Source organism: Saccostrea cucullata, unplaced genomic scaffold, assembly GCF_032062105.1.
Source record: "Saccostrea cucullata isolate Sc308-1 unplaced genomic scaffold, CSIRO_AGI_Scuc_v1 ctg161, whole genome shotgun sequence".
NCBI lineage: Eukaryota > Metazoa > Mollusca > Bivalvia > Ostreida > Ostreidae > Saccostrea > Saccostrea cuccullata.
The window spans coordinates 45,320-71,346 of NW_026935527.1; the positions used below are offsets into that span (position 1 = coordinate 45,320).

At 33.9% G+C, this 26,027-nt stretch overlaps 1 protein-coding gene across 1 annotated transcript; it reads right to left on the reverse strand.

Moving 5' to 3' along the window:
• Positions 1-4,293: 4,293 nt before the first annotated feature.
• On the reverse strand, positions 4,294-24,375 carry LOC134243118 (telomeric repeat-binding factor 2-like). Its single transcript, XM_062725339.1, has 9 exons — positions 24,164-24,375; positions 22,319-22,545; positions 21,804-21,905; positions 20,177-20,341; positions 17,086-17,153; positions 15,982-16,096; positions 15,696-15,747; positions 15,533-15,566; positions 4,294-4,787 (listed from the first exon to the last, which is right to left on the reverse strand). Exons 1-9 carry the CDS (start codon positions 24,297-24,299, stop codon positions 4,406-4,408), a joined length of 1,281 nt encoding a protein of 426 aa, XP_062581323.1. The 5' UTR covers positions 24,300-24,375; the 3' UTR covers positions 4,294-4,405.
• Between the last annotated feature and the right edge of the window lie 1,652 nt (positions 24,376-26,027).

Genomic DNA, 26,027 nt, shown 5'->3' on the forward strand with positions numbered 1-26,027 from the left:
GATGCTATGGCATTCATTTTTTTGAAAGAGGCACCATTGATTATCATAACTAGAACTGTCCAATAGGGACAAATACCCCCCGCTGGGTTTTTCAGAGAAGGTGCCAATTCAAAAATACTTTATGGATCTAGAGGTGTTCACAATTTACCAGGTATTTACAAAAATTCGCAGTGAAATATAATTGCTCATGATGTTTCTTAATGAATGAAACAAAGGTGCAACCAAATGAAACATCAATGCTAATACATTGTAATTCCCCTGTAACATTTTTTTTTTTTTATTTATTTATTTATTTTATTTTTGCATTAAAAAAATATATTGCAATTACGCGTTATGTCACCCTGCAAACTGATTGTTGAAAAAAATTTTATCATACAAAATCACTTGATAACTTTATATCAAATTCATTTGAAAATAAAAAGCTGGTCATTCAGTAATGAAGTGCTTTGACAGACAATAAATTACAATTAAGAGAATAAGAGAAGAGAGATCTTAAAATTCTTGTGCCTGATTCCCAGGAGATTACACGTGGTTGATAATGAGATTCCTTAATGTTCAACTTCCCACACCAAACTCATTAATTTATCTTTAACTGGATGCATGTCCAGTCATTATTCCCAAGAGAAAAATGAAAATACATTATCTTCTGTGCAATGTAAAAACTGTTTTTAACACTTGATGATGTTTCTTTTTTTTTAAGTTTATATGAGTAGTTTTAAGCTGTAGTATTTTTGTACTGATATTCTAGATTCTATATCTCAAACCTTAAACATGAGCCCAAAATGAACAAGTGAATTAAAATAAAAAATAAAACCTGTAAAATGCAAAAAAATGAACCAAAAGAGTTGAAAATTCCAGTTGCACACCTTCAAGTGGTGAATAATAAGTGTACAAATTTTCAGATTAATCCTTGCAATAGTTTCTGAGAAACGGCCCAGACAAAACCACAAAATAAAAACTAGAGATGTTCCTAATTTACTTACAAAAATTTGCAGTGAAATATAATTGCTCATCATGTTTCTTAATGAATGAAACGGAGGTGCAACCAAATGAAACATCAATACTAATACATTGTAATTCCATTGTAAGATTTTTTTTTTTTTATTTTATTTTTTTTTATTACTGCATTAAAAAAATATATTGCAATTATGTGTTATGTCACTCTGCAAACTGATTGTTGAAAAAAAAAAAACATTATACAATATCAAATTATTATCTTGATATATCAATTTGAAATGCATTTTGAAAATAAAGAGCTGGTCATCCAGTAATGAAGTGTTTTGACAGACAATAAATTACAATTAAGAGAATAAGAGAAGAGAGATCTTTAATTCTTGTGCCTTATTCCCTGTAGATTTGATAACACACAAACGCTTGATAAGAGATATGCCTAAACAACTAAAATCCAACACCAAACTCATTAATTTATCTTTAACTGGATGCATGTCCAGTCATTATTCCCAAGAGACAAATGAAATTACATTATCTTCTGTGCAATGTAAAAACTGTTTTTAACACTTGATGATGTTTCTTTTTTAAGTTTTTATGAGTAGTTTTAAGCTGTAGTTCACGTTTTTGTACAGATATTCTAGATTCTATGTCTCAAACCTTAAACATGAGCCCAAAATGAACAAGTCAATTAAAATTTTAAAAAACCTGTAAAATGCAGAAAAATGAACAAAAAGAGTTGAAAATTCCATTTGCACACCTTCATATGGTGAATAATAAAAGTACAAATTTTCAGATTAATCCTTGCAATAGTTTCTGAGAAAAGGTCCAGACAAAACCACAAAATAAAAATGAAAAAACACCTGTAAAATTCAAAATAATAATCCAATCAAGACGAAAAATATCAGGTGCACAACTTCATTTGGTGAATAATATGTGTACAAATTTTCAGACAAATCCTTCCAATAGTTTCTGAGTAATGGTCCGGACAAAAATCTCGTCTACAGACAGACGGACAGACAGACAGACGGACAGACGGACATGGTGATTCCAATATACCCCCCCTAAACTTCGTTTGCGGGGGGTATAACTATACACTTAGCAATTGCTTAGATTGTTTACTTGTTTACTTAATACCCATAAGCATGTCAACTAATCAGTAATATTCAGCAATAATCAGGAGTTCCCTTACCACACATGAACCCCTGACCCTAGGTCTACACATTGCATAATTTTTGAAAAGGCACACTTGCTTATCAAAAATGTTCAATTAACACCAAGGAGCAGATTTCAAACAATTCACTTTCAGTATATAGAATAAGAGCCCCCCCCCCCCCCCCCCCCCCCCCCGTCTTTAGTATCCCTGACCCAGTGGCCTTGAAATTTACAATTCTGAAAAGAAGAGCCCTTGCACATCATAACTATATAAATAGTTCATCTGCTTATTACCCAGGAGTAGAGAAAAAGATTTTCATAGATGTAATGTATTATCACCATATAATCATGATAGAGCCACACCCTAACACCATAATCCCGACTCTGGGGCCATAAAATTCAAAATTTTGGTAGATGCATTCTTACTAATCATAACTATGTCCTTAATTAGTTTATTTAATACCTAGGAGTGGAGAAGAAGCTTTTCAAAGAATAAATGCATTTTCACTGTATAATCAATAGAGCCCTGTCTTAACACCAGAACCCCTGACCCTGGGGCCATAAAATTCACAATTTTGGTAGAAGCACTCTTGCTCATTATAACTATGCACTTAGTTAGTTTATTTAATACCTAGGAGCAGAGAAGAAGATTTTCAAAGATTTAATGCATTTTCACTATATAATTAATAGAGCCCCACCCTAACACCAGAACCCTGACTCGGGGGCCATAAAATTCATAATTTTGGTAGAGGCACTCTTGCTCATCATAACTATGTACTTAATTAGTTTATTTAAGGTACATTGATATTCTGATAAGAGAGATAACTCTTAATGACACAAATGTCTTTTATTCCTTCATAAATTTGTCAAGTTTAAGTGCCTTTTTTGTCAAATTTTGCCCCGCAAGCCACGCTATAATTGTTTGTATTTTATTCAGAATATACATTTCCTTTGGAAAATCATAAAAGTTAAAGAAGAATTTCATATGACTGAGCAGAGGGTTTATGAACCTTAACACTCAGGAACAGAGAAGAAGATTTTCAAAGAAATAATGCATTTTCACTATATAATCAATAGAGCCCCGCCCTAACACCAGAACCCCTGACCCTGGGGCCATAAAATTCAAAATTTTGGTAGAGGCACTCTTGCTCATCATAACTATATACTAATTTAGTTTATTTAATACTCAGGAACAGAGAAGAAGATTTTCAAAGATTTAATGCATTTTCACTCTATAATCAATAGAGCCCTGTCTTAACACCAGAACCCCTGACCCTGGGGCCATAAAATTCACAATTTTGGTAGAGGCATTCTTGCTCACCATAACTATTACTTAATTAGTTTATTAAATACTCAGGAAAAGAGAAGAAGATTTACAAAGATTTAATGCATTTTCACTATATAATCAATAGAGCCCCGCCCTAACACCAGAACCCCTGACCCTGGGGCCATAAAATTTACAATTTTGGTGAGGCACTCTTGCTCGCCATAACTGTGTCCTTAATTAGTTTATTTAATACTTAGGAACAGAGAAGAAGATTTTCAAAGAAATAATGCATTTTCACTATATAATCAATACCAGAACCCCTGACCCTGGGGCCATGAATTTCACAATTTTTGTAGAGGACTCATTGCTGATTACAAACATACCAACAGTTTGACTGCTTGATGTCTGGGAGTAAAGAAGAAGATTTTTAAAGATTGCACTAATTTTAGTGCTTTTTGCCCCACCCCCAGGCCCCAGGGGGGCAGGGACCATGAAATTCACAATTTTTGTTCCACTTCACCCATAGATGTTATATGCCAAATTTGGTTGAAATTGGTTCAATGGTTTCAGAGAAGAAGCTGAAAATGTTCAAATGTTAACGCACGACGCAAGACGGACAAAAACGGATAGCAATAGAAAAAATGCTATCCTATGATTAAACATACTTCATTTTTTTTCATAATTGTGCTTAACTGAAATGAAATTTTACAACAGGTGATACTTTTTCTCAATGTTTTAATCACATGTACTTATATCTGAACAAAATGAATATCTTTCATATTACTCTTTTCATGTTTACAGTTCTTCTTGTATCTTATTGATTTTTCTGTTCAATATGATGACATTTACATGTACATGCAGTGAACTCCATTGTGGAAATAAAAGAAGTATTAAAATTGTTCTTATCTTAATACATGTATAAGGATAAAATTACGTACGGTAGATAAAAGTTGCTGAAACAGTAAAAGTCTTCCAAATTGCACAACAAATATTGATTATTTTGATACCAATCAAGGATCCTTGCTATCTGCAAGCTTATTTTTTCCCCTTCCTTGAATTTAAGTGTCCAAATTCTTTCTCCAGTCTTGTAATTTCACCTGTTTTAAGAATTGTTCGCCACTTATCCTTCAGCTGTACGTTAGTTCGGGAGGTTTTCATGGCATCCTTGATTTGACTCCAGTTTCCAACACCAAAGATTTGTACACCCTGATAGAAGTCATTCACTTCCGCCTCCAGCCAGGGGTTCCTTAACTTCCCGGGCGAGGCCACGGCCTTACTTGACTTAGATGGGCTAGCTATCTTTGGAAGTTCCTCATTCAAAATCACTCTAGGGTTCATGTTTGTTTTTGCTTGTATCCTTGTTGCCAATGACTTTCTCCTGTTTTCTTGTGAATCCGAGATTTCAGCAATTTTCCTCCTTTAATAGAAATAAATATACTTGTACACATACTTTTCCCCACATGGGATTAATATATGCAGTCACAAAAAATCTGTGTGAATTTGTCACAGTATATATACAAGGGTCATTCAAAAAGTAATGCAAAATGCGATCATAAAAAAAGAAGGCAGAAGAATTTTTTTTTTATTATATATGTATTTTAACCCCTACAAGTATTCCATGTTAACTTTTTTTTGTCTATGTAGTATGTACCCATATCAAAACACTTCAGGATACTGTTTATAGGGATGCCAAAATTGATGAATAGTATTCGATCACCATGACATACATAAAATTGTAAATTCTTCCTTTGATTGTTGAATGACATCTAATGAATACAGAGGCTAAGCTCCGTAAATGTTCCTTCAAATGAATGCTTTTTTCCAAAAACACTGTTGGACAAAAGAAAATTAACCTTGAGACTAGTATTTGGACTTCCCTCAAAGAAAAAGTGAACTTGTTGAAATTTTAACATAAACACTGATGGTCCTTCATGTAGGTCCATGTTATAAACCTCAACTAAAGAGAAAACTTGTGTAAGACATGTTTGGAGTTCTAGATTCTCTTTGATAAGACATTCCACTTTTTAGCTCACCTGAGCCGAAGGCTCAAGTGAGCTTTTCTGATCACATTTTGTCCGTCGTCCGTCGGTCTGTCTGTCTGTCCGTCTGTAAACTTTTCACATTTTCGACTTCTTCTCAAGAACCACTGGGCCAATTTTTAACAAACTTGGTACAAAGCATTCTTGGGTGAAGGGGAATTTAAACTGTTTAAATGAAGGGCCAAGTCCCCTCACAAGGGGAGATAATCAAGAAAAGACAAAAATAGGGTGGGGTCATTAAAAAATCTTCTTCTCAAGAACCACTGGGCCAATAAGGCTGAAACTTATGTGGAGGCACCCTTGGATAGTGTAGATTCTAAATTGTTCAAATCATGACCCCTGGGAGTTGGGCTGGGCCACAATGGGGAATCAAAGTTTTACATAGAAATATATAGGAAAAATCTTTAAAAATCTTCTTCTCAAGAACCACTGGGCCAGAAAAGCTGAAACTGATGTGGAAGCACCCTGGGGTAGTGTAGATTCTAAATTGTTCAAATCCGTGACCCCCGGGGGTAGGGCGGGGCCACAATGGTGAATCAAAGTTTTACATAGAAATATATAGGAAAAATCTTCTTCTCAAGAACCACTGGGCCAGAAAATCTGAAACTCATGTGGAAGCATTGTGGGGTAGTGTAGATTCTAAATTGTTCAAATCATGACCCCCGGGGGGTTGGGTGGGGCCACAATGGTGAATCAAAGTTTTACATAGAAATATATAGGAAAAATCTTTAAAAATCTTCTCCTCAAGAACCACTGGGCCAGAAAAGCTGAAACTGATGTGGAAGCACCCTGGGGTAGTGTAGATTCTAAATTGTTCAAATCATGACCCCCGGGGGTAGCGCGGGGCCACAATGGGGAATCAAAGTTTTACATAGAAATATTTAGGAAAACTCTATGAAAATCTTCTGAAACTGATGTGGAAGCACCCTGGGGTAGTGAAGATTCTAAATTGTTCAAATCCGTGACCCCCGGGGGTAGGGCGGGGCCACAATGGGGAATCAAAGTTTTACATAGAAATATATTGAAAAAATCTTTGAAAATCTTCTTTTCAAGAACCACTGGGCCAGAAAAGCTGAAACTCATGTGGAAGCATTGTGGGTAGTGTAGATTCTAAATTGTTCAAATCATGACCCCCGGGGGTTGGGCGGGGCCACAATGGTGAATCAAAGTTTTACATAGAAATATATAGGAAAAATCTTTGAAAATCTTCTTCTCAAGAACCACTGGGCCAGAAAAGCTGAAACTCATGTGGAAGCATTGTGGGGTAGTGTAGATTCTAAATTGTTCAAATCATGACCCCAGGGGGTAGGGCGGGGCCACAATATGTATTACAAGGGGGGAATCTGTTAAAGAACAATATGACAAAATATTCTCAGGTGAGCGATGTGGCCCATGGGCCTCTTGTTTTGTTCTTTCATGCAATAAGTGCACCAATATGTTGACAACCATCTCCGAAGTTTATCGCTCTTTCTTTAAGTTTTATAATAAACACTTATTTTGTAATTATATACTAGTGACATATATAATGCTTGTTATGCCCCCGTAAACGAAGTTTCGGGGGTATATAGTATTTGTCGTGTCCGTCCGTCTGTCTAGCTGTCTGTCCGTCTCTCTGTCTGTCTGTCTCTCTGTCTGCAAAAACTTTCAACTTGCTCATAACTTTTGATTTAGTGGAGCTATGACCTTCATATTTCACAAGTGTATTCTATGTGACAGGACCTTTCTTTGGGTACCACCAAATTTGACCTTGACCTTGGAGTTTGACCCACCATGACCATTTGACCTTGATCTTGGAGATTTCCTTACTTATGAAAAAAATTTAACCTTGGCCATAACTTTTGAACGGTAAAGGATAGGGCTTTCATACTTCACATATATAATCCTTGTCAAAAGACCCTTCACTGGATACCAAGAACTTTGACCCTTCGACCTTGGAGTTTGACCTATTTTTAAAAAACAAATCTTGACCATAACTTTTAGAAGGTTAAGGCGAGTGCTTTTATACTTTACATATTTAATCCTTGTGACAAAACCTTTTATTTGATAGCAAGACCTTTGACCCTTGACCTTGGCATTTGACCTACTTTTTAAAAATTTTAACCCTGGCCATAACTTCTGAACAGTTAGGACTAGGGCTTCCATACTTTACATTTGTAATTATTTTTGACAAGACCTTTCATATGATACCAATTACTTTGACTTTGACCTTGGAGATTTTCGTACTTATGAAAAAAACTTTAAACTTGGCTATAACTTTTGAACACTAAGGGCTAGTGATCCCATACTTCACATATGTAATCCTTGTGAAAAGACCCTTCAGTGTATACCAAGAACTTTGACCCTTCCACCTTGGAGTTTGACCTACCTTTAAAAAGCAAACTTTGACTATAACTTTTAAAGGGTTAGGGCTAGTGCTTTCATACTTTACATATTGAATTCTTGTGACAAGACCTTTTATTTGATAGCAAGACCTTTGACCTTGGAGTTTGACCTACTTTTAAAATTTTTAATTTGCAATTACTTGGGAATACTTAGGTATCTAAAAACTTAAATTAGTCACTCATCCAGGAAATGCAAGTCAAATCCAGCATCTAAAGCAAGTTTTAGTTTTCATCCATTGATGCATCAGCCTCGCAGCACAGTTAAGGTTACAAAAAGGAGGCGGAGCCTAATTTGTACGGGAAAACTTTACTATGACATCATTCACAATATACGTCATACAACATACCTTCAAAATACCACAAAATGAGTTTATTTGCTAATTTAACCAGTAAGAAATCATCAAACTACATAAAAACTTACTACAGCGTGTTGTGTTGTCGTTAGTTAAATCCCACATAACAAGTTATAAACAAGTCACTGATCGCAATACACTTGTCAATATGACGTCATTTCTTACAACGTGACGTAGTTTGTATGCATTGAGAGACAGATCAAGTAGTATTTTCTCAACAAAATATGTATTCTCTAATTAAATAAAATATTATTTACAGATATTCTATGGGCCAATAACTTGAATTTAATGCCTTCTTCACTCTTTTATTAATATATTTTCTGTACATTACTTTATTTAATTGACACTGCCGTATATTTGTATGCAAGTACATCGGAGGGTAATGTGGGGGGTCTTGATAAATCGATCTAGTGCAAGGGCATACACTCTATGGATCAAAGTAAGCTTTTACATTTTAACTAAAGAACTATTAAGGTATCTGAAAAGTGCTGCGATCCTGTTGAAATCTTAAACACAATTTAATTATATCAATATTTCATGCCGCTGACCAGCAAAAAATATAGCATTTGGTCGTACAAGTATAATTTTAACAATACAATTGCAGAATGTAGATAGGGTCGCAGCACTTTTTAGAAACTACAATGCATGTTGAGAATATTTACATACTAAACTTAAAAATTTAAATTGGTTATGCCCTTGCACTAGTGATATTTATATGTAACATCAAAACTTCAAGTCAATGTGCTAAAATCGCGTGACTGCCGCATCACGTGACTAGTCTAAATATAAAATATAATTGTCCTCGATATGTAGTTATTAATCATAATTACAATTATCAGATGTAAATAATGTACTAAAAATAATCGCCTTCCCGATTACGATTACATTTTTAAATACAAAATTTAGGCGATATTTCCATTGCGCACCTTAACTGTACTGCGCTTGCAAGTTTGGTTCAGAGAGGCTTTATAGTTTCTTGGTGATCGAACTGCTCAAATATCTTTAACCTGGTCACTCATTTAAAACATGTTGGTCAGATCCAGCATCCAAAGCATGTCTAGTACTGTGCATTCTTATAAGTCTTATTATTATTTAGTAATATCCAATGGCCAAAGTAAAAGTTTGGAATATTTGTGTAAAAGTGGGTCAAACTCCAAGGTCAAGGTCAAATTTGGTGGTACCCAAAGAAAGGTCTTGTCACAAGGAATACACATGTGAAATTTGAAAGTAACAGCTCCACTAAATCAAAAGTTATGGGCAAGGTTAAAGTTTTTGCGGACAGCTATACAGTTGAGAGGTACATTGTGCATTTTATGGAAGGTGCAGGGTTATCATGTGGTTTTGTGGGGTTATTACTAGTAAAATGGTGACAATAGTACAATTGTTGGGTGATTATCTATATTTGTGGGGTTAAAGGATATAAATTATTTACAAGGTTTATATCAAGTCTACTTTACAAGCAACTAATTACCAATACTTAAAATTGAAAATTGTTGCTGTTTATCTGAAGAACTTAGAAGGGAAATAGCAATAACATTTTTCTACTACTAAATACCAGTAACAATGCAAAAACGTTATTTAAGGATAACATGCACCAAAGTAAACTAACCTATCATGTTTTCACATGAAGATGATAGACAAGAATACCCCTCAAAGTGTTAAACAAACAACCCCACTATGTTATATAGATATAACAGACAACACTAACCCCCGCTGCATTTCATTTCCGGAAATATGCATAGCATTTCCGACATTTTTTTATTTCATTTCCGACATTTTTTGTTTTCATTTCCGACATAATTTTCTTTTCATTTCCGGAATTTACCTGTGCGGCAATTCAATTTTCTAAGTAAAAGAAAATGGAATTTTAAACGTATTTATACCAAAATATTAATAAATTAAAAAAAAAAAAAAAAACAAAGAAAAAACATCTATACATATATGCATACATGTAGCACTAAGTCTAGATAAAAATGTTCAATGAGCATAAAACTTTTTCACCACATTTAATGTGCACTAAATTAATTGTCAGTGACAGCACCATACTTATGTCCAAGTCACTGATAGATTTACAAAATTAGATTTCAATGATTTATTTATGATTTAATCCTTTAAATTTTTCATAAGTAATCAAATCTGTTAATATAGGTACTACATAATCATGTTTTTGAAAAATGTCAGAAATGAAAACAAAAAAATGTCGGAAATGAAAAGTTGATAATTACCAAAAATTCCAGAAATGAAATGCAGCCCTAACCCCATAAAGTGTAAGCCAAACAAACCCACTATGTACTTTAATGAAGATAATAGAAAACACTAACCCCACAAAGTGATAGACAACAACCCCACAATGTACTCTAATAAAGATAATAGACAACACTAACCCCATAAAGGGTTAGGAAAACACAATCCCACTATGTTCCTATATAAAGATAATAGATGACACTAATCCCATAGAGTGTTAGGACAACAACCCCACTATGTACTCTTAAGAAGATAATAGACAACACTAACCCCATAAAGTGAAACAACCACACTATGTTTTTATATAGAGATAATAGACAACAATAACCCCATAAAGTATTACGACCCCACTATGTTCTCATATAAAGATAATAGACAACAATAACCCCACAAAGTGTTAGGACAACAACCCCACTATGTTCCTATATAAAGATAATAGATGATACTAACCCCATAGAGTGTTAGGACAACAACCCCACTATGTTCTTATATAAAGATAATAGACAATACTAACCCCATAATGTGTTAGGACAACAACCCCACTATGTACTCTAATAAAGATAATAGACAATACTTACCCGATAAAGTGTAACAACCTCACTATGTTCTTATATAAACATAATAGACAATACTAACCCCATAATGTGTTAGGGCAACAACCCCACTATGTACTCTAACAAGAGGCCCATGGGCCACAGCGCTCACCTGAGTACTGTGGCTAGGAAAAAGTAGAAATTGGTTTATTATTGAAAAGTTTAAATCCAAAAGTAGTCTCATGACCAATCATTGCTTTGCTATTCTTGAGAAGATTATTTGTAAAGAATTTTCCTATATATTTCTATGTAAAACTTTGTTTGGCCATTGTGCCTCCCCCCCCCCCCACCCCAGGGGAATTGATGTGAACAAACTTGAATCTACACTTCCTGAGAATGCTTCCATATAAATATGATCAATTATGGCTTTTATATTCTTAAGAAGAAGATTTTTACAGAATTCTCCATATATTTCTATGTAAAACTTTGGTCGGCCATTGTGGCCCCTCCCTACCCCCGGGGGTCATGATTTGAACAAACTTGAATCTACACTAGCTGAGGATGCTTCCATATAAATGTGATCAATTATGGCTTTGTTATTCTTGTTGAGAAGATTTTTACAGAATTTTCCTATATATTTCTATGTAAAACTTCGGTTGGCCATTGTGGCTCCGCCCTACCCCGGGGTCATGATTTGAACAAACTTGAATCTACACTACCTGAGGATGCTTCCATATAAATATGATCAATTATGGCTATGTTATTCTTGAGAAGAAGATTTTTACAGAATTTTCCTATATATTTCTATGTTAAACTTTGGTCGGCCATTGTGGCCCCGCCCTACCCCAGGGGGTCATGATTTGAACAAAATTGAATCTACACTACCTGAGGATATTTCTCCATAAGTTTCATCTTTCCTGGCACAGTGGTTCTTGAGAAGAAGATTTTTGTAACATACCATCAAATTTTCATTAATTCCCAATTATCTCCCCTTGAATGAGGGCGTGGCCCATCATTTGAATATACTTGAATCCCCTTCAACCAAGGATGCTTTGTGGCAAGTTTGGTTGAAATTGGCCCAGCGATTCTTAAGAAGAAGTCGAAAATGTGAAAAGTTTACAGACAGACAGACGGACGCCGGACAAAATGTGATCAGAAAAGTTCACTTGAGCCTTCGGCTCAGGTGAGCTAATAAAGATAATAGACAATACTTACCCGATAAAGTGTAACAACCCCACTATGTTCTTATATAAAGATAATGGACAACACTAACCCCATAAAGTGTTAGGACAACAACCCCACTATGTACTCTAATAAAGATAACAGACAATACTTACCTGATAAAGTGTAACAACCTCACTATGTTCTTATATAAAGATAATAGACAACACTAACCCCATAAAGTGTTAGGACAACAACCCCACAATGTACTCTTATAAAGATAATAGACAACACTAACCCCACAAAGTGTTAGGACAACAACCCCACTATGTACTATTATAAAGATAATACACAACACTAACCCCATGAAGTGTTAGGACAACAACCCCATTATGTACTCTGTTAAAGATAATAGGCAATACTTACCCAATAAAGTGTAACAACCTCACTATGTTCTTATATAAAGATAATAGACCACACTAACCCCACAAAGTGTTAGGACAACAACCCCACTATGTACTCTTATAAAGATAATAGACAACATAACCCCACAAAGTGTTAGACAAAGTGTTAGGACAACAACCCCATTATCTACTCTTATAAAGATAATAGACAACACTAACCCCACAAAGTGTAAGACAAGAACCCCAATATGTTCTGATAGAAAATATCAGATATCTTAGTAACCCCACAGTGTTAAACAAACAACCCAGCTGTGTTCTCATGTAACAGATACCAGTAACCATATGAGTTCAAGTGTTTGACAACCCCAGTATGTTCTACTTTCAGAATACTCTACCAGGGACTGGTAATAAAAGTACAAATACCCCCACTATGTTCAATCGCAACTTCTCGGGCCTTTCTGACTAGCTGAAAAACGACCTCAAATGTATTAGGTAGATGCCATGACAACAACCCCTTTTCACTATCTTTGAAATAAATGCATGAAGACCTTTTATCTGTGGAATATGGAGTTTAACTTTATTCAATGTAATGATATTACCTAAAATATACTATAGAAGGGACTTCGTCTATCCTATATTTGAATAAACAGGAAATGTATAACTTTTTAACATCAGGTTTTGAGGTTTGACATTTGAGGTTGTTTTTCCGACCTCTGAAAATTTTAAATGCAAGTCGCACAACTACAATTACTAATCACTAAAATAAAAAAAAGTTTCATGACGAATGTTCAAGGGACCAGAGAGAACACTCACGGACAAAATTCGTAGCTTTTTGCAGGTTTCCATGGCAACGATAGCCATTTTGAAACTGAATGAGTACACAACACAACTACAACCAGTGATCTTCCTTTGAGGAAAGTTTCAGGAAGATTGTCCCAGCCATCTCCGAGAAACAGCCCGTATAACAAAAACATGCGTACAAATCGAATTTTGGTCAATATAGGGATTAAAGTTACTTGAAAATGAGACTGCTTTAAAACTTTAACCTAGTTACTCGTCAGAAAATTGTAGGTCAGATCTAGCATAATGAAGTAAGTCCACTACTGTGCATCTTTAGATGTACTATCAAGGCAAGTTTGGTCAATACAGGGCTTTTAGTTTCTTGGTGATTGACCTGCTCCAAAAACTTTAACCTGGTCTCTCATCTGGAAAATGTAGGTCATATCCAGCATCCAAAGCAAGTCCAGTACTGTGTATCCTTGGATCCAGATGTGCATCCATTCAGGTTTGGTCAATATAGAACTGATTGTTATTTGAAACTAAGTCATAGCCTAATACAACATCAATACTATTGATACGGACCGAACACAAATTATGAACTTATTTTTCAGTGACCTTGAACTTGCACAAAGGATCATCGGTCAAAGTCATGACAAACCCTCAGGTTAAAGTACCGTAATCTTTGTATAAAATAGGAACCCACCAAGAAGATTTTAAAGATTGTTGATTTTGATGGTTTTAGCCCCAGGCCCCAAGGGGGTAGGGGCTATGAATTTCATAATTTTTACTCCCCTTCACCCATCAATTTAGGCTAATATTCAGAATTGGTTGAAAATGGGCCATGGTTTAAAAGAAGCTGAAAATGTTCCAATGTTGAAGCATGACGGATGACACATCCTGCAGGACGAAAACAGATAGCAAAAAGTCACCTGAGTAAACTCAGATGACTAAAAATCTTTTACCTGCCAAATGAACAGAAATTGTGGTTCCCCACAATTATGATCTAATGGGAAAATGTATGTTTATTGTATATACAAGATGCATTTAACAGGTCTGGACGATTTCCAAATATGGAAGTCAAAAGCGATAACCGTATATTGCTATAAATACACAGAATAAACAAGGTGCTTGTCTTTCTGACCAATCCTATACCAGCATTTAAACAAACACATGTGAAAATAAGTAAAACACGTGGTTCTAAAGTTTTTTGCTCAGAAGATTTTTTTAAAACAAACTCTTTGTAAACTTTATGCACATTTTGGAATAATAAAATATTTATGACGATTCTACCGTGAACAAACACAACTTAAAAGCTTAGAATACGTTTTAAGTGGGATTAAAAATCTGTCACTAGGAGGTAGCAATCCCAAAAGTTAAACTTACGTTAAAAATTTGATATAAATACGGGAAATTTTCAGTTTTTAGAACCTGACATAAAAATCTTTTCGAATGGATAACAGTCTTAATTATTTTTCAATGTTTATAACAAAATCGTCTATGCAGTTTCTGGTATGAGAGGTAAAATATTGGGATAGGATAAAGCGTACGCAATCATGTAAAATTATTCTCGTTTCTCCACGTTTTATGGCTAACACCTTTTCTTATGCCCATTTAAAAGTCTGCACAGCTTAGTATTCGGTGCTCATGAAACCCGTGGTATTTTAAAACTATATGTAGTCCAAACGATAAACACTTGTGTGAGGTGGATCTATACACATGAAAATTAAGCATCATTGATGAAAATCGGACGGGTACGCAAAATTATATTTACCAACATATATACTATATTCTGGTAAATGCTATAAATTAATTGAAGTTGATAAGAACTTGCTGGTGTGATTTATTCCTCCGTAAATGATTGCATTGTATTATGCAATTTTTTCTTTACAGAGATATAAATGTCAAGGTTGTTCACGGTAAATATGTGGGGAATACCTTATTCTTCAAAAGTTTTCATCTTACTTCTTAAGATTTTTTGTTAAAAAAATCTTTTTGAGGAAAAAAAAACAAACAAAAGCACGTTTTCTTTTTGTGCTTTTATTATATGTTTTGAAGTGTGTAAAAATGCTGTTGTCTGATTGGACAGAAAAATAATTATGTGTACATGATGTATATTTACAGCAACTTTCATTTATCGTTCTTGACTTCCATATTTGAAAATCGGCCAGACCTGTTTAACCATCATAGAATTACTAAAGAGCTATGCATAGATCATCCTACTATTATCACTAAATAAAATTATTAAAATTAAAACTTTAAGTACTTACTTTACGGGACTTGAGCTGCTTGCTGAAGATGATGCTATAAAAAGAAAATTTCCAACAATTTAGCTAAATTTGCTTTATTTTCAATTAATTCATACTAGATTACTGATATACAAGTTCAAGATTTCCTGTAACTAAGGCTGTCAAAATATCTAATTTCTATTACCTGTATTGGCATTGGCATTTGAATTCACTAGATTTGTTTTTTCTGTATTGACCTAAAACATAACAAAAATAATTTATTTAAATTCAGGTTTAAGTCTTGATGTATCTATTGTGTTTAAAAAATTATAGCATGAAACAGCATTCAAATATTTCATCTGGCAAGTTTGAAATAAATATCTCTCTAAAAGCACACATAAACTACATACATTTGCATATTTTACTTTGCATACATAAAAGTACAACATGGCGATGGCAACCTTTGAAGAAGAAGAACTTTCTATCATTACCTTCTGTAAGTGTTCTCTTAACTCCCTCTGTTCCATGAAGTTTGGCCAACTCTTGTCTTTTGGTTTACTTCTCATGCTTTCACACACTTTTGTTAATGTTTCTAAATTTACAATCCTAAATAAAATATATGAAGTAAAATAAGTGGTTAAGGACCCTCTCTACACAAGTGCAAAATTTTTTTTGACATTGAGAAAAACATATTGTATAAAGGAGTTAATATTGAGCTTATTTATTTAATTTTCAATGTATGGTGCGTGGCATTTACCCCCGGGAAAAACGTTCAAAGACAATACAGTATCAGTGAATAGAAATTCACTGTTAATTACTTCAATAGAGAAAATGCAAGTAAATAACACGTTTAAATTTATCTTGGCCTTTTGAAATGTTGAAAATACTTGAATTGATTACAAATTGAGTAATATTGTGTAAATTTCTATTTTTTAGAATTTAGATCTAAGGGCAAAAAATTACCTTAAAATCAGAATTCTTTAGTGTGCAGTGTAGAGAGGGTTCTTAAACAGAATACATATAATATGTACATGAAGAATATCCATAGGCTACAATGCTCACCTGAGTTACTTTGGTCCTGCTTTGAAAAAGCAGTTCCCATATTGTACCCCCCCCCCCCTCAGTTGATCTAAAAACCCTTAAATGGTGATGCAGATGAGAATCTCTACAATCTGTCCAAGGCTTTTTAGTAAATATACAGACATTTGTTAGAGGTGCAAATATCTGTTACCAGGTACTTGGCATGTCAAAGTAAACAGAGGTCATTTGTAAGTGGTGAAAAGATTATGAAAGTATTTTTTTTTTTACTAACTTTATTTGTCTTTTTCAAAGTAAAGAAAAAACACGTTAGTGATGAAAATTTGTTAGTGGTGAAAAGACTGTGACAGTGTGTCTGTTTAACAAGTCATTGTTCCAATCTTTATTAAAATTTGATCTTCCATCCGATTCTGATTTTTATGTGCAAGGCGGATCTCACGACATATACAAAATCGGGGAGCAGATGTAGAATCAAATTTTAATTAGATTGCCATTGTCCTAGTTGAAGTAAACTGGAGGCAAGTTTAGATAAGGGTGATAAGACTGTGACATCATACTTGTCTTGAAATTTGTCATGATGGTTTGTTGTCCCTTTGACCTGCTGTTTCCATTTCTTGTTTGCCATCTGAAAAAAAACAAACTTTCTTTTAGAGAGGAATTTTTTTAAAATCTGCTGGGCAAAAAACCTTTAATGTTGCTTCATGTTTAGGAAATGAGAGTGAAAAGTGAAACTAAAGGCAAGCAAAATAGAGTCAAACCTCAGTATCTTGAACATATATTCCAAGATTTGAGATACATGTATTGAGCTTACATTTTTTTAAAAGAAAAAGTGCTTTGAACCTTTAAATCACTTGACTTTCACATAATCATAGTATCTAAGATATCAATGTTCAAAATACCAAAATTCACCTGTTATCCCATAAAATATAAATTTACCTTCATATTTAGTCAAATCTTGTGGCTCCATATTTCTTGAGAAAATTTTTAAAAGGTGCCATTAAAATTCACTAATTCTTAAAATTATCTTCCTTTGAAAAAGGATGTATTCTTTTTTTGAACAAACATGAATTCTATTCATCCAGGGATGCTGTGTGTCAAGTTTGGTTGAATTTGACCCAGTAGTTCTTGTCAACGAGAAGTCCAAAATGCTTAAAGTTACAGATTGACAAAAGGGTGAAGAATCGCACAAAATTTCATCTGACAGAAAATTTCACCTAAACTCTCTGTTCACATGAACTAAAATTTGCATATCCTGAAAGTTGAAAGAGTGTACATGTATAACTTAAAAGTGAGCTACAATGTGTGTATCTTGAAAGTGAGCTAAAATGTGTATATCTTGAAAGTGAGCTAAAGTGTGTATATCTTGAAATTAGAATATTTGTATAAGGTTACCACATTATTCTAAGATTTAAGGGATTACCTCCCTGAAAACAATTCTTCTATATCTATTGCCAATATAAGTTATCCTTGAGTTGTTATAATTAAATGTAAAAGTGGTTTTAATGTAGGGTGTGACATAGCTTAAACCTAGGATGAATTGCTATTTAAGTGCTGTGTGATGATTCCGGGCCATATAGTTACTAAGGTTTTATCATATTTCATTAAAGATCTCAGTGACCTGCCTTCCAAGTAACTAAGAATAAATTCAAACATGTCTTGTTTTGTGTCATGCAATTAATACAGGATCTCCAATGGTTTGTGGTCAAATATGATTTTTATCCAATGAGTTGTGTGTTTTTTTATCCACATGCCTTGGCGCGTGGATATAAAACAAGAGGCCCAGGGGCCACATCACTCACCTGAGCACATTGGGTAGGAAAAAACACAAATCAGATCAGAACTGAAAAGTTTACTAAGAGGGGGGGGGGGGCTTGAATTTTAATACTACTTGAGAATGCCTTCATATCAATACAGCATATGACTTTGCTGTTCTTGATAAAAAGACTTTTTAAAAAATTTTTGTTCCTATATATTACTTTGACAGTTCGGAATAATTTGAGTTTGATTCCCCATTGCTTCCCTCCTTACCCCAAAGGGCCATGATTTGAACAAATTTAAATCTTCAATATATCAGGATGCTTACATAATGTCAATATGACTAAACATAGCCTTTCTGTTCTTGGGATTTTTTCCTTTATTTTTCTATGTAAAACTTTGATCCCACATTGTGGCCCCACCCTATCCCTGGGAGTTATGATTTGTACAAACTAGAATATACACTAAGGAGGATGATTCCATATAAATATCACTAATCATGGCTTTCAAGTACTTGAGAAGAAGATTTTAAAAGACGTCCCTATATATTCCTATGTAAAACTTTGATCGGCCATGTGGCCCAACCCTACCCCCGGAGGTCATGATTTGACCAAACTTGAATCTATACTACTTGAGGATGATTTTACATGAGTTTCATCTTTCCTGTCTCAATGGTTCTTGAGAAGAAGATTTTCCCTATATATTCCTATGTAAAACTTTGATCGGCCATTGTGGGCCCATCCTGCCCCCAGGGGTCATGATTTGAAAAAAAACTTGAATCTACACTACCTGAGGATGATTCCATATAAATATCACTAATCATGGCTTTTGACGTACTTGAGATGAAGATTTTAAAAGATTTCCCTATGTATTCCTATGTAAAATGTTGATTGGCCATTGCGGCCCCATCCTGCCCCCGGGGGTCATGAATTGAACAGGTTTGAATCTACATTACATGAGGATGATTCCACATGAGTTTCATCTTTCCTGGCCTAGTGGTTCTTGAGTAGAAGATTTTTAAAGATTTTTCCTATATATTCCTATCTAAAACTTTGATCGGCCATTGTGGCCCCACCCTACCCCCGGGGGTCATGATTTGAACAAACTTGAATCTACACTACCTGAGGATGATTCCACAAGAGTTTCATCTTTCCTGGCCTTGTGGTTCTTGAGAAGAAGATTTTTTAAAAATGCTATTAATTTTTCACTAATTCATAATTATCTCCCCTTGGAAGAGGGCATGGCCCTTCATTTGAACAAACTTGAATCCCCTTAACCCAAGGATACATTGTAGCAAGTTTGTTTGAAATTGGCCCAGTGGTTCTTGAGAAGAAGATGAAAATGTGAAAAGTTTACCACAACGACGACAACGACAACAACGATGACAAACAACGGACAACTTTTGATCAGAAAAGCTGACTTGAGCCTTCGGCTCAGGTGAGCTAAAAAAAAGACAAGTTGGATAAAAATCATATTTCATCATAAAGCATGGGAGATTCTTTTTATCATATGATACATTAATCTCAATGTTTTCCATATTTTAAAAATGAATCTGCATTACTTTACTTCATCACTTTCACGTAAACCTGCTGTGACATCACAAAATATAAAGGAGAAAGAGATAAACAAGACAGGGGAGAGAAAGGGTAAACATGTGTTAAATTGGTTTCTTTATGCCATGAAAGATTCTTTTACATGTACTTTCAAATCATGTATTTTTCTCCTTTCACAGCCAGCTATACTAACTATACATTTGCATGTAATCAAGCTTCTATTCCCCAAAAATGTTCCTACTGACAAAACAAAACATCTTCTGTGCTTTTAATGACTTTCAAATAATGTTTTAGACATGTGAAAACAAAGCAATTATACTTCTCGTGAAATCAAATTTACTGGGAAAAGTGAAGTTGCCTGTAACAATACTGGTTCCTCTGTTTTGACGAAGTGTCTGAGGAATTCCTGCGCTTTATGAAGGAAGTCACCATATCCATGTGTATCAAGTGTGCTGTGTTTGGGATTTTCTGATTTCAGCAGCTTCTGGATTTCTCTGTTGTTGTTCTGAAAGACATTAGCACATTTATTTTAACCTTAGCACAAAAATCTGTTGAAAATTAAAATCATTCTCAATATGCTAAAATAGTGATTTCTTTGTCTAGTTTTACAATTCTCAATGTGCTTAAATTAAGATTTTTATGTGTAAGTTTTAAAGAATGAAATCCATTATTTAAGAAATCAAACAAGGTTTACATTATGTTTACCTGTGATCAACCTTCAAAGTGAGGGTAATACTAGTATATGATCAACCTTCAAAGTGAGGGTAATACTAGTATATGATCAACCTTCAAAGTGAGGGTAATACTAGTATATGATCAACCTTCAAAGTGAGGGTAATACTAGTATATGATCAACCTTCAAAGTGAAGGTAATACAAGTATTGCAGTTTTTTTTTTTTAAATTCTTTTTTTTAACTAGTAAAGCTTTCTTAAGTACTCTTTTTATCAATTTTCTGATTACCTGTAACAGAATCAGACAGTCAAATTCATACTGTCTAAAACTTCACCCAATTGATGATCTTAATTGACATCTTGTGATGTCATCAAAATCTAGGTTACATAAACCAAACACAGTATCTAGAATTTTCTAAAAGGGAGGACAACTGCAGACAGAAGATTCTATCAGACAGTCTGAGCTTACAGAGAGGGCACAGCTGCTGGACTGCTATAGAAGAATTCATTTTTTGGGGGAAATTTTTCTAGTGTCTGATTACTCCTTAGATTGTGTACAGAAAATTCAACATTATAATTTTGGAAGGTTAACAGAGAGTCTAAGTCAGGACCATTACAGAAGACATAGCAAAGCCGTGGATTAATATGGACCAACAAGATGGACAACCCCCCATGTCTAACACAAACAGGCCTGACTTGGGATAAGTAAAATGTGTGCCTATTTATAAGTCTTCATCACAGAAATAATAAACAAAAGACTTGATGAAGCTGCATGGAAAATTAATAAAAAGCAAATGGCTTGATAACTGAGATATGCTGTTGACAACTGAGATATGCTGTACATCCAAGAGAAACGAGAACGTGTAATTCTATGGAAATTAATAGATTAATAAACTGTTAGATGTAATCTTCTGACATTAAAGTAGGGAAGAAGTTATTTTGTGTTTATCAGTTTATAAAATTGTTACAAAACTTGAAAGCATTCTTGTTATTTCCCTTAATCTACAAAAGTATGCCTTAATTATTTCTATGCAGAAATGTTTAGTCAAATACAGCAACATTTCTAGATAAAGAAAAAAGTTAATATTTTGAAGAGACAAATCCCTTCAAAAATATTTTTTTAAAAACCTGGAGCTGCATGTGGAAAATTAACAAATGAATCAGGTGAGGACATGTATAAAGCTGTTTAGATGAATGACAGTAATTTAAAGGTTTTCTGTTATGCATTTGATCATCATTTTCAATCTGTTCATTGCGCTCACACAAAATCTACTCAGTAATTCAGAAGATACAACCTCTTTATATTCCTGTTGATTTTTTCCACTCCCAGAAAACTGTCGAGTATAAACATCTTTTGCTGCCTCAAAATTGTCATCTCTGCAGCAAACAAACACAGCCTGAAAACATTGGAAAAAAGCAAGTTAATTGGATTCTTTATAATTTGCTTTGGTTTTCTTTCAAAATTATGCAAACAAGGTTGGTCAACAACTGTTAATAATACGAGGGGATTGAATTTGGCACAAAAATTCAGTCTACATGTGTGATTTATAAAAGAAAAAAAGGAACTTCTTTATGATTATACTCACTTTTAAAATGTAAGTGTCTGAGAGGTATTTCCCCCTACCCCTCTCTGAATTCTATTGTACATATTAACAACTTTGTATGTCCTGTGAGTGAGAAACCCATTTTTCCTCTATACTTTACAGTTCGAATTGTTATTAATTCTGTTTTTCTTGTTACAAATAACAAATGAAACAGCTATATACATGGTTCATAAAACTTGTGAATTATTTTGCAAGACTGCTAGTACCTGTTGTTTGAGTTCGTCTAAAAAATCTAGACCCTCCTTTTGGAGAGACCGTGCGGCATCTTTCAAAAAAGTCTCCAGAATTCCAGCAGCATCCTCCAGTACAGTCAGATTGCTTTCTTCTACATACTTTGTGTCATAGGTCTCTCCATCCACCAAGCGACATATCAGAGGCAAGATGTAGATCTGTAGGTCCTCAGGTTCCTCAAACAACTGCTGGGCAAGGATCCCTTAACAAAAGATGCAATTAGTTGTCAGTGTATATAATCAAAATTTTAGAAGTGCATTTCAATGTTGTTGTTTTTTTTTCCTAGTATTAAAAAATATTATTTTAAAAAATAAATTATGGTAAATAGATAAACATGTCTCATAGAACATATGTATTATTTTCAATTTATCATTAATATAAACTAAAACCACAGGCACTTGTTTTGGAAATAAATTTTTAACCCATAGTATGATAATAACATACGGTATCTAAGTCCGAATTACATTTAGTATCCCGCTCCTCACATCTCAATGGTTGATTTGACTTTTCTGCTTGGCGAGCAGAGTTTTCATATTGTTTACGAAGATAAAAGAAAATAAAGACAAGCATACCATATATACATGTAGTTGTGTAGATAAATTATCATGGAAGAAAATTGTTATAAGGGATTAATTTAGGTTTTTGGGGAAACTACCTTTTCTGGAGAAAATGGGAAAATCAGCTGGGGTCTGGAACCATTCAAATGAGTGCAGGGCAAGCCATGCTTGGGGATAAATTGAATTGCAGCATTTTTATGGCAATTTAATGTGCATTAAGTAGCAAAGTAAATCAATATTTCTTATATACTGAAAATTTTTATTTTAAATTTTCAGTTATAATTTATGAAAGAAAAAAAAATATTCAAGGTTTTTATTATTGTATCAAAAGGGGAAAATAAGATCATCAGGGGAAATTTTCTCCAGGGGAAAAACACCGAATATTGGAGGTAAATGTGCCCTACATTAGTCCTTGGTTATAAACAGTTTGCCAATGCATTTCCTCTGAAAGTGTAAATGAGTGCATTTCTGAGGAAGGAGGGGGTGGGGTGGGGGGGTGGGGTTTAAGTCACTCAGTAATTCAGATTTAAAAGATAGTCATACCTTCTGTTATTATTACACTATGGGTATAATAATTAATAATAACAAAAATTGGGTTAAAAATTAATTTCTGAAACAAGTGCCTGTGACTAAAACTTATGAAAATAATGCTACACATGATATCCATAGGCATCGGAAGGAAATCAAAAGTGGGGGGCTAATTGAAAGTGAGGGGTTAAACCAACAAAAATAGGTAAACCCCAATTTTCAATGCCTATTTAATGTATACATTTGCAAAAAAAAATTGCCCCCCCCCCCCATTCTGATGCCTATGATATCTAGCAATTGATGTACAACATTCTTTTCTAAAGGCCTTTAAAAATTTCAATTCTATTGAAGAAAAATCAATAATATTGATAATCACTGAAACACTGAAATGCCACTTTCCTCACTTTGAAACCTCAGAACCTTAATCTCTGTTGAGATTCTATTGGGCGTCAGTCCAAATATCTAGCCCAGTAGAATCTCAACAGAGATTATCAGAACCTGTACGAAAAAGAACCCATTTCAAAGCCCTGTGAATATTTGTTGAAAAAATGTTAAAATTAGAAAAGAAATTTTTCTAGGTTGAGAAAGTGCACACAATTTATCTAAACAGTTTTTAAAAAATCTGCATAAAATAACTAAGTATTTTAACAGTCATACAAATAAACATAACATGGTAAATTCATGCAAAATCTGATTAAGACTTAAGAGACAACGTAGTGTCATGCAGCGAATTACATTGTACAAGATCTCTGTTATTATTGCGGTCAACAGATCCACATTCTACAAAATCCTTCCACACCAACGAGATTGTATAATCTAATATCCATCTATTCACCATCTGCTGTTTCTCATTTACATTGTTTGTAGTCATCTTAAACTCTTGGATACATTAAATGAATTCACTGAATACAAATATGTAAATAGATCACTGTTTTGTTTAAAAATAATAAAAATACCGCGGGAAATATGGAGGCGTCGGTAATTGTAAAAACTGAATCCGTCTGATATAACATTTCCGGATTTAGTCTCGCTTGCTGATACCTGCGATATTCTACCTTTTTTCTTTCTTTTTTTTTCATAGACAATTTTTTTTGTGAGCTAATAATTATGAAAGTATTATAAATATATCAAACAATTTGCTTATTTATGATCTGAACAGAAATTCCGGTAACAAGGACCTACTGACATAGATATGAATAATCGACTGATAATATATTCATCACTCATCTTCAGATTCCACGCCTATCAGTCTACATTTATGCAAATTTCTGAAATTCAATGGAAATTTCAATATCTATAATTAAAACAATGTTCTATCAATCATGTATATTTTTTATTAAAAGGAAAATAACCAACACCAGGTGCCTGTAGTATTTTCCTTTAATGCTATAAGGATTTCCGGAGTGAGAAAAACAATAAGTAGACCCCTATTGCTTTTTAATCATTGTTATATGTACTTTATTAATGGACAGCCAATTTTTTACTTCCGAACAAACATTTAAACAAGCATAATAACATCACTGGTGGATTTAAACTGGGCAGGGGCCCGGGCCCCCTTTTGTATCCAAAATATACATAATATTTATTAGATAAATTGTCTCGTGTGGCTGTGGACCCCTACCCCCTCTCCTTTATTTTTCAAAATTCCTGGATCCGCTACTGAACCTTAATAGACAGACGTTAACGATGCCCCGAAAAATTTTTTTTAAAAATCTATAAAAGTGTAATTAATTTTCACTATACGCTATACGCTTGGTCCCCTTGAGTGAATACAAGTTGCGGACATTCGACGAAACAGAAAGAGAGAGAAAAGGAAAAAGAGCTGTGTACCAAGTATAAATAAATTTGGATAAGGTAAAGGATTAGAGTAGCATATTGACGTTGGAAGGCGGACGATGAACCCCTTCCAATGCGTAAGATGTGCCAGTATACATATATACATAAATCCCTACTACCGATCAGAACGACCTTGCAGCAATTGACCCCAAGAATTCTATTAATATAATGTCATTTCAGCCATGTCCTTGACAGTTATCATACCTAATTATTATATGTATGTTGAACCCTTATCGTACATCGTAATCATTTCTTCAACTCAGTATAATATTTCTACCTTGATTGAATTTAAACTTTTAACAATTAAAAAAGTTAACAGCAAAATATAGATTAAAAAAAACAAATATATTTTAAACCCTTTAGAAATGCCCATCGCGTTCTTCATATAAAAAAATCAAGAAATCTCTATAAAATGCTTATTCATATTTTTTACAACAAATCACTTTAAAATCATGTCATGAATGGCAAAAAAACTTTATTTGAATATGACTTAGAATTATTAAATATATTTAAATCAGCAGTTACTGACAAATATCAAGATATTACATAATATTAATAGCTCATCATTCCGCGAGCCGTAAATCATATTCTGTTTCCTTTATATCTGTCCTTTAGTTTCAAAGAGAAAGAGTAATAATTTTAATGTGCCGTTAATATCTCAATTTAATGATTCGTCTAACTGATTTATCAGTATATCCTTGTTTAATATCGTCACATCTACCAGCAGGACATATTTCTTTCTAATATGTTTGAAGGGTTTGAA

Bases quoted from the DNA above. Each gene is read 5' to 3' on its own strand.
- LOC134243118 (XM_062725339.1), bottom strand. From the start codon at position 24,299: ATGACTACAAACAATGTAAATGAGAAACAGCAGATGGTGAATAGATGG. The intron at 22,546-24,163 runs GTAATTCGCTGC...TCTTTTGTTAAG, and splicing joins TAACAGAGATCTTGTACAAT to GGATCCTTGCCCAGCAGTTG. The intron at 21,906-22,318 runs GTACTAGCAGTC...CAATGTTTTCAG, and splicing joins TAGACGAACTCAAACAACAG to GCTGTGTTTGTTTGCTGCAG.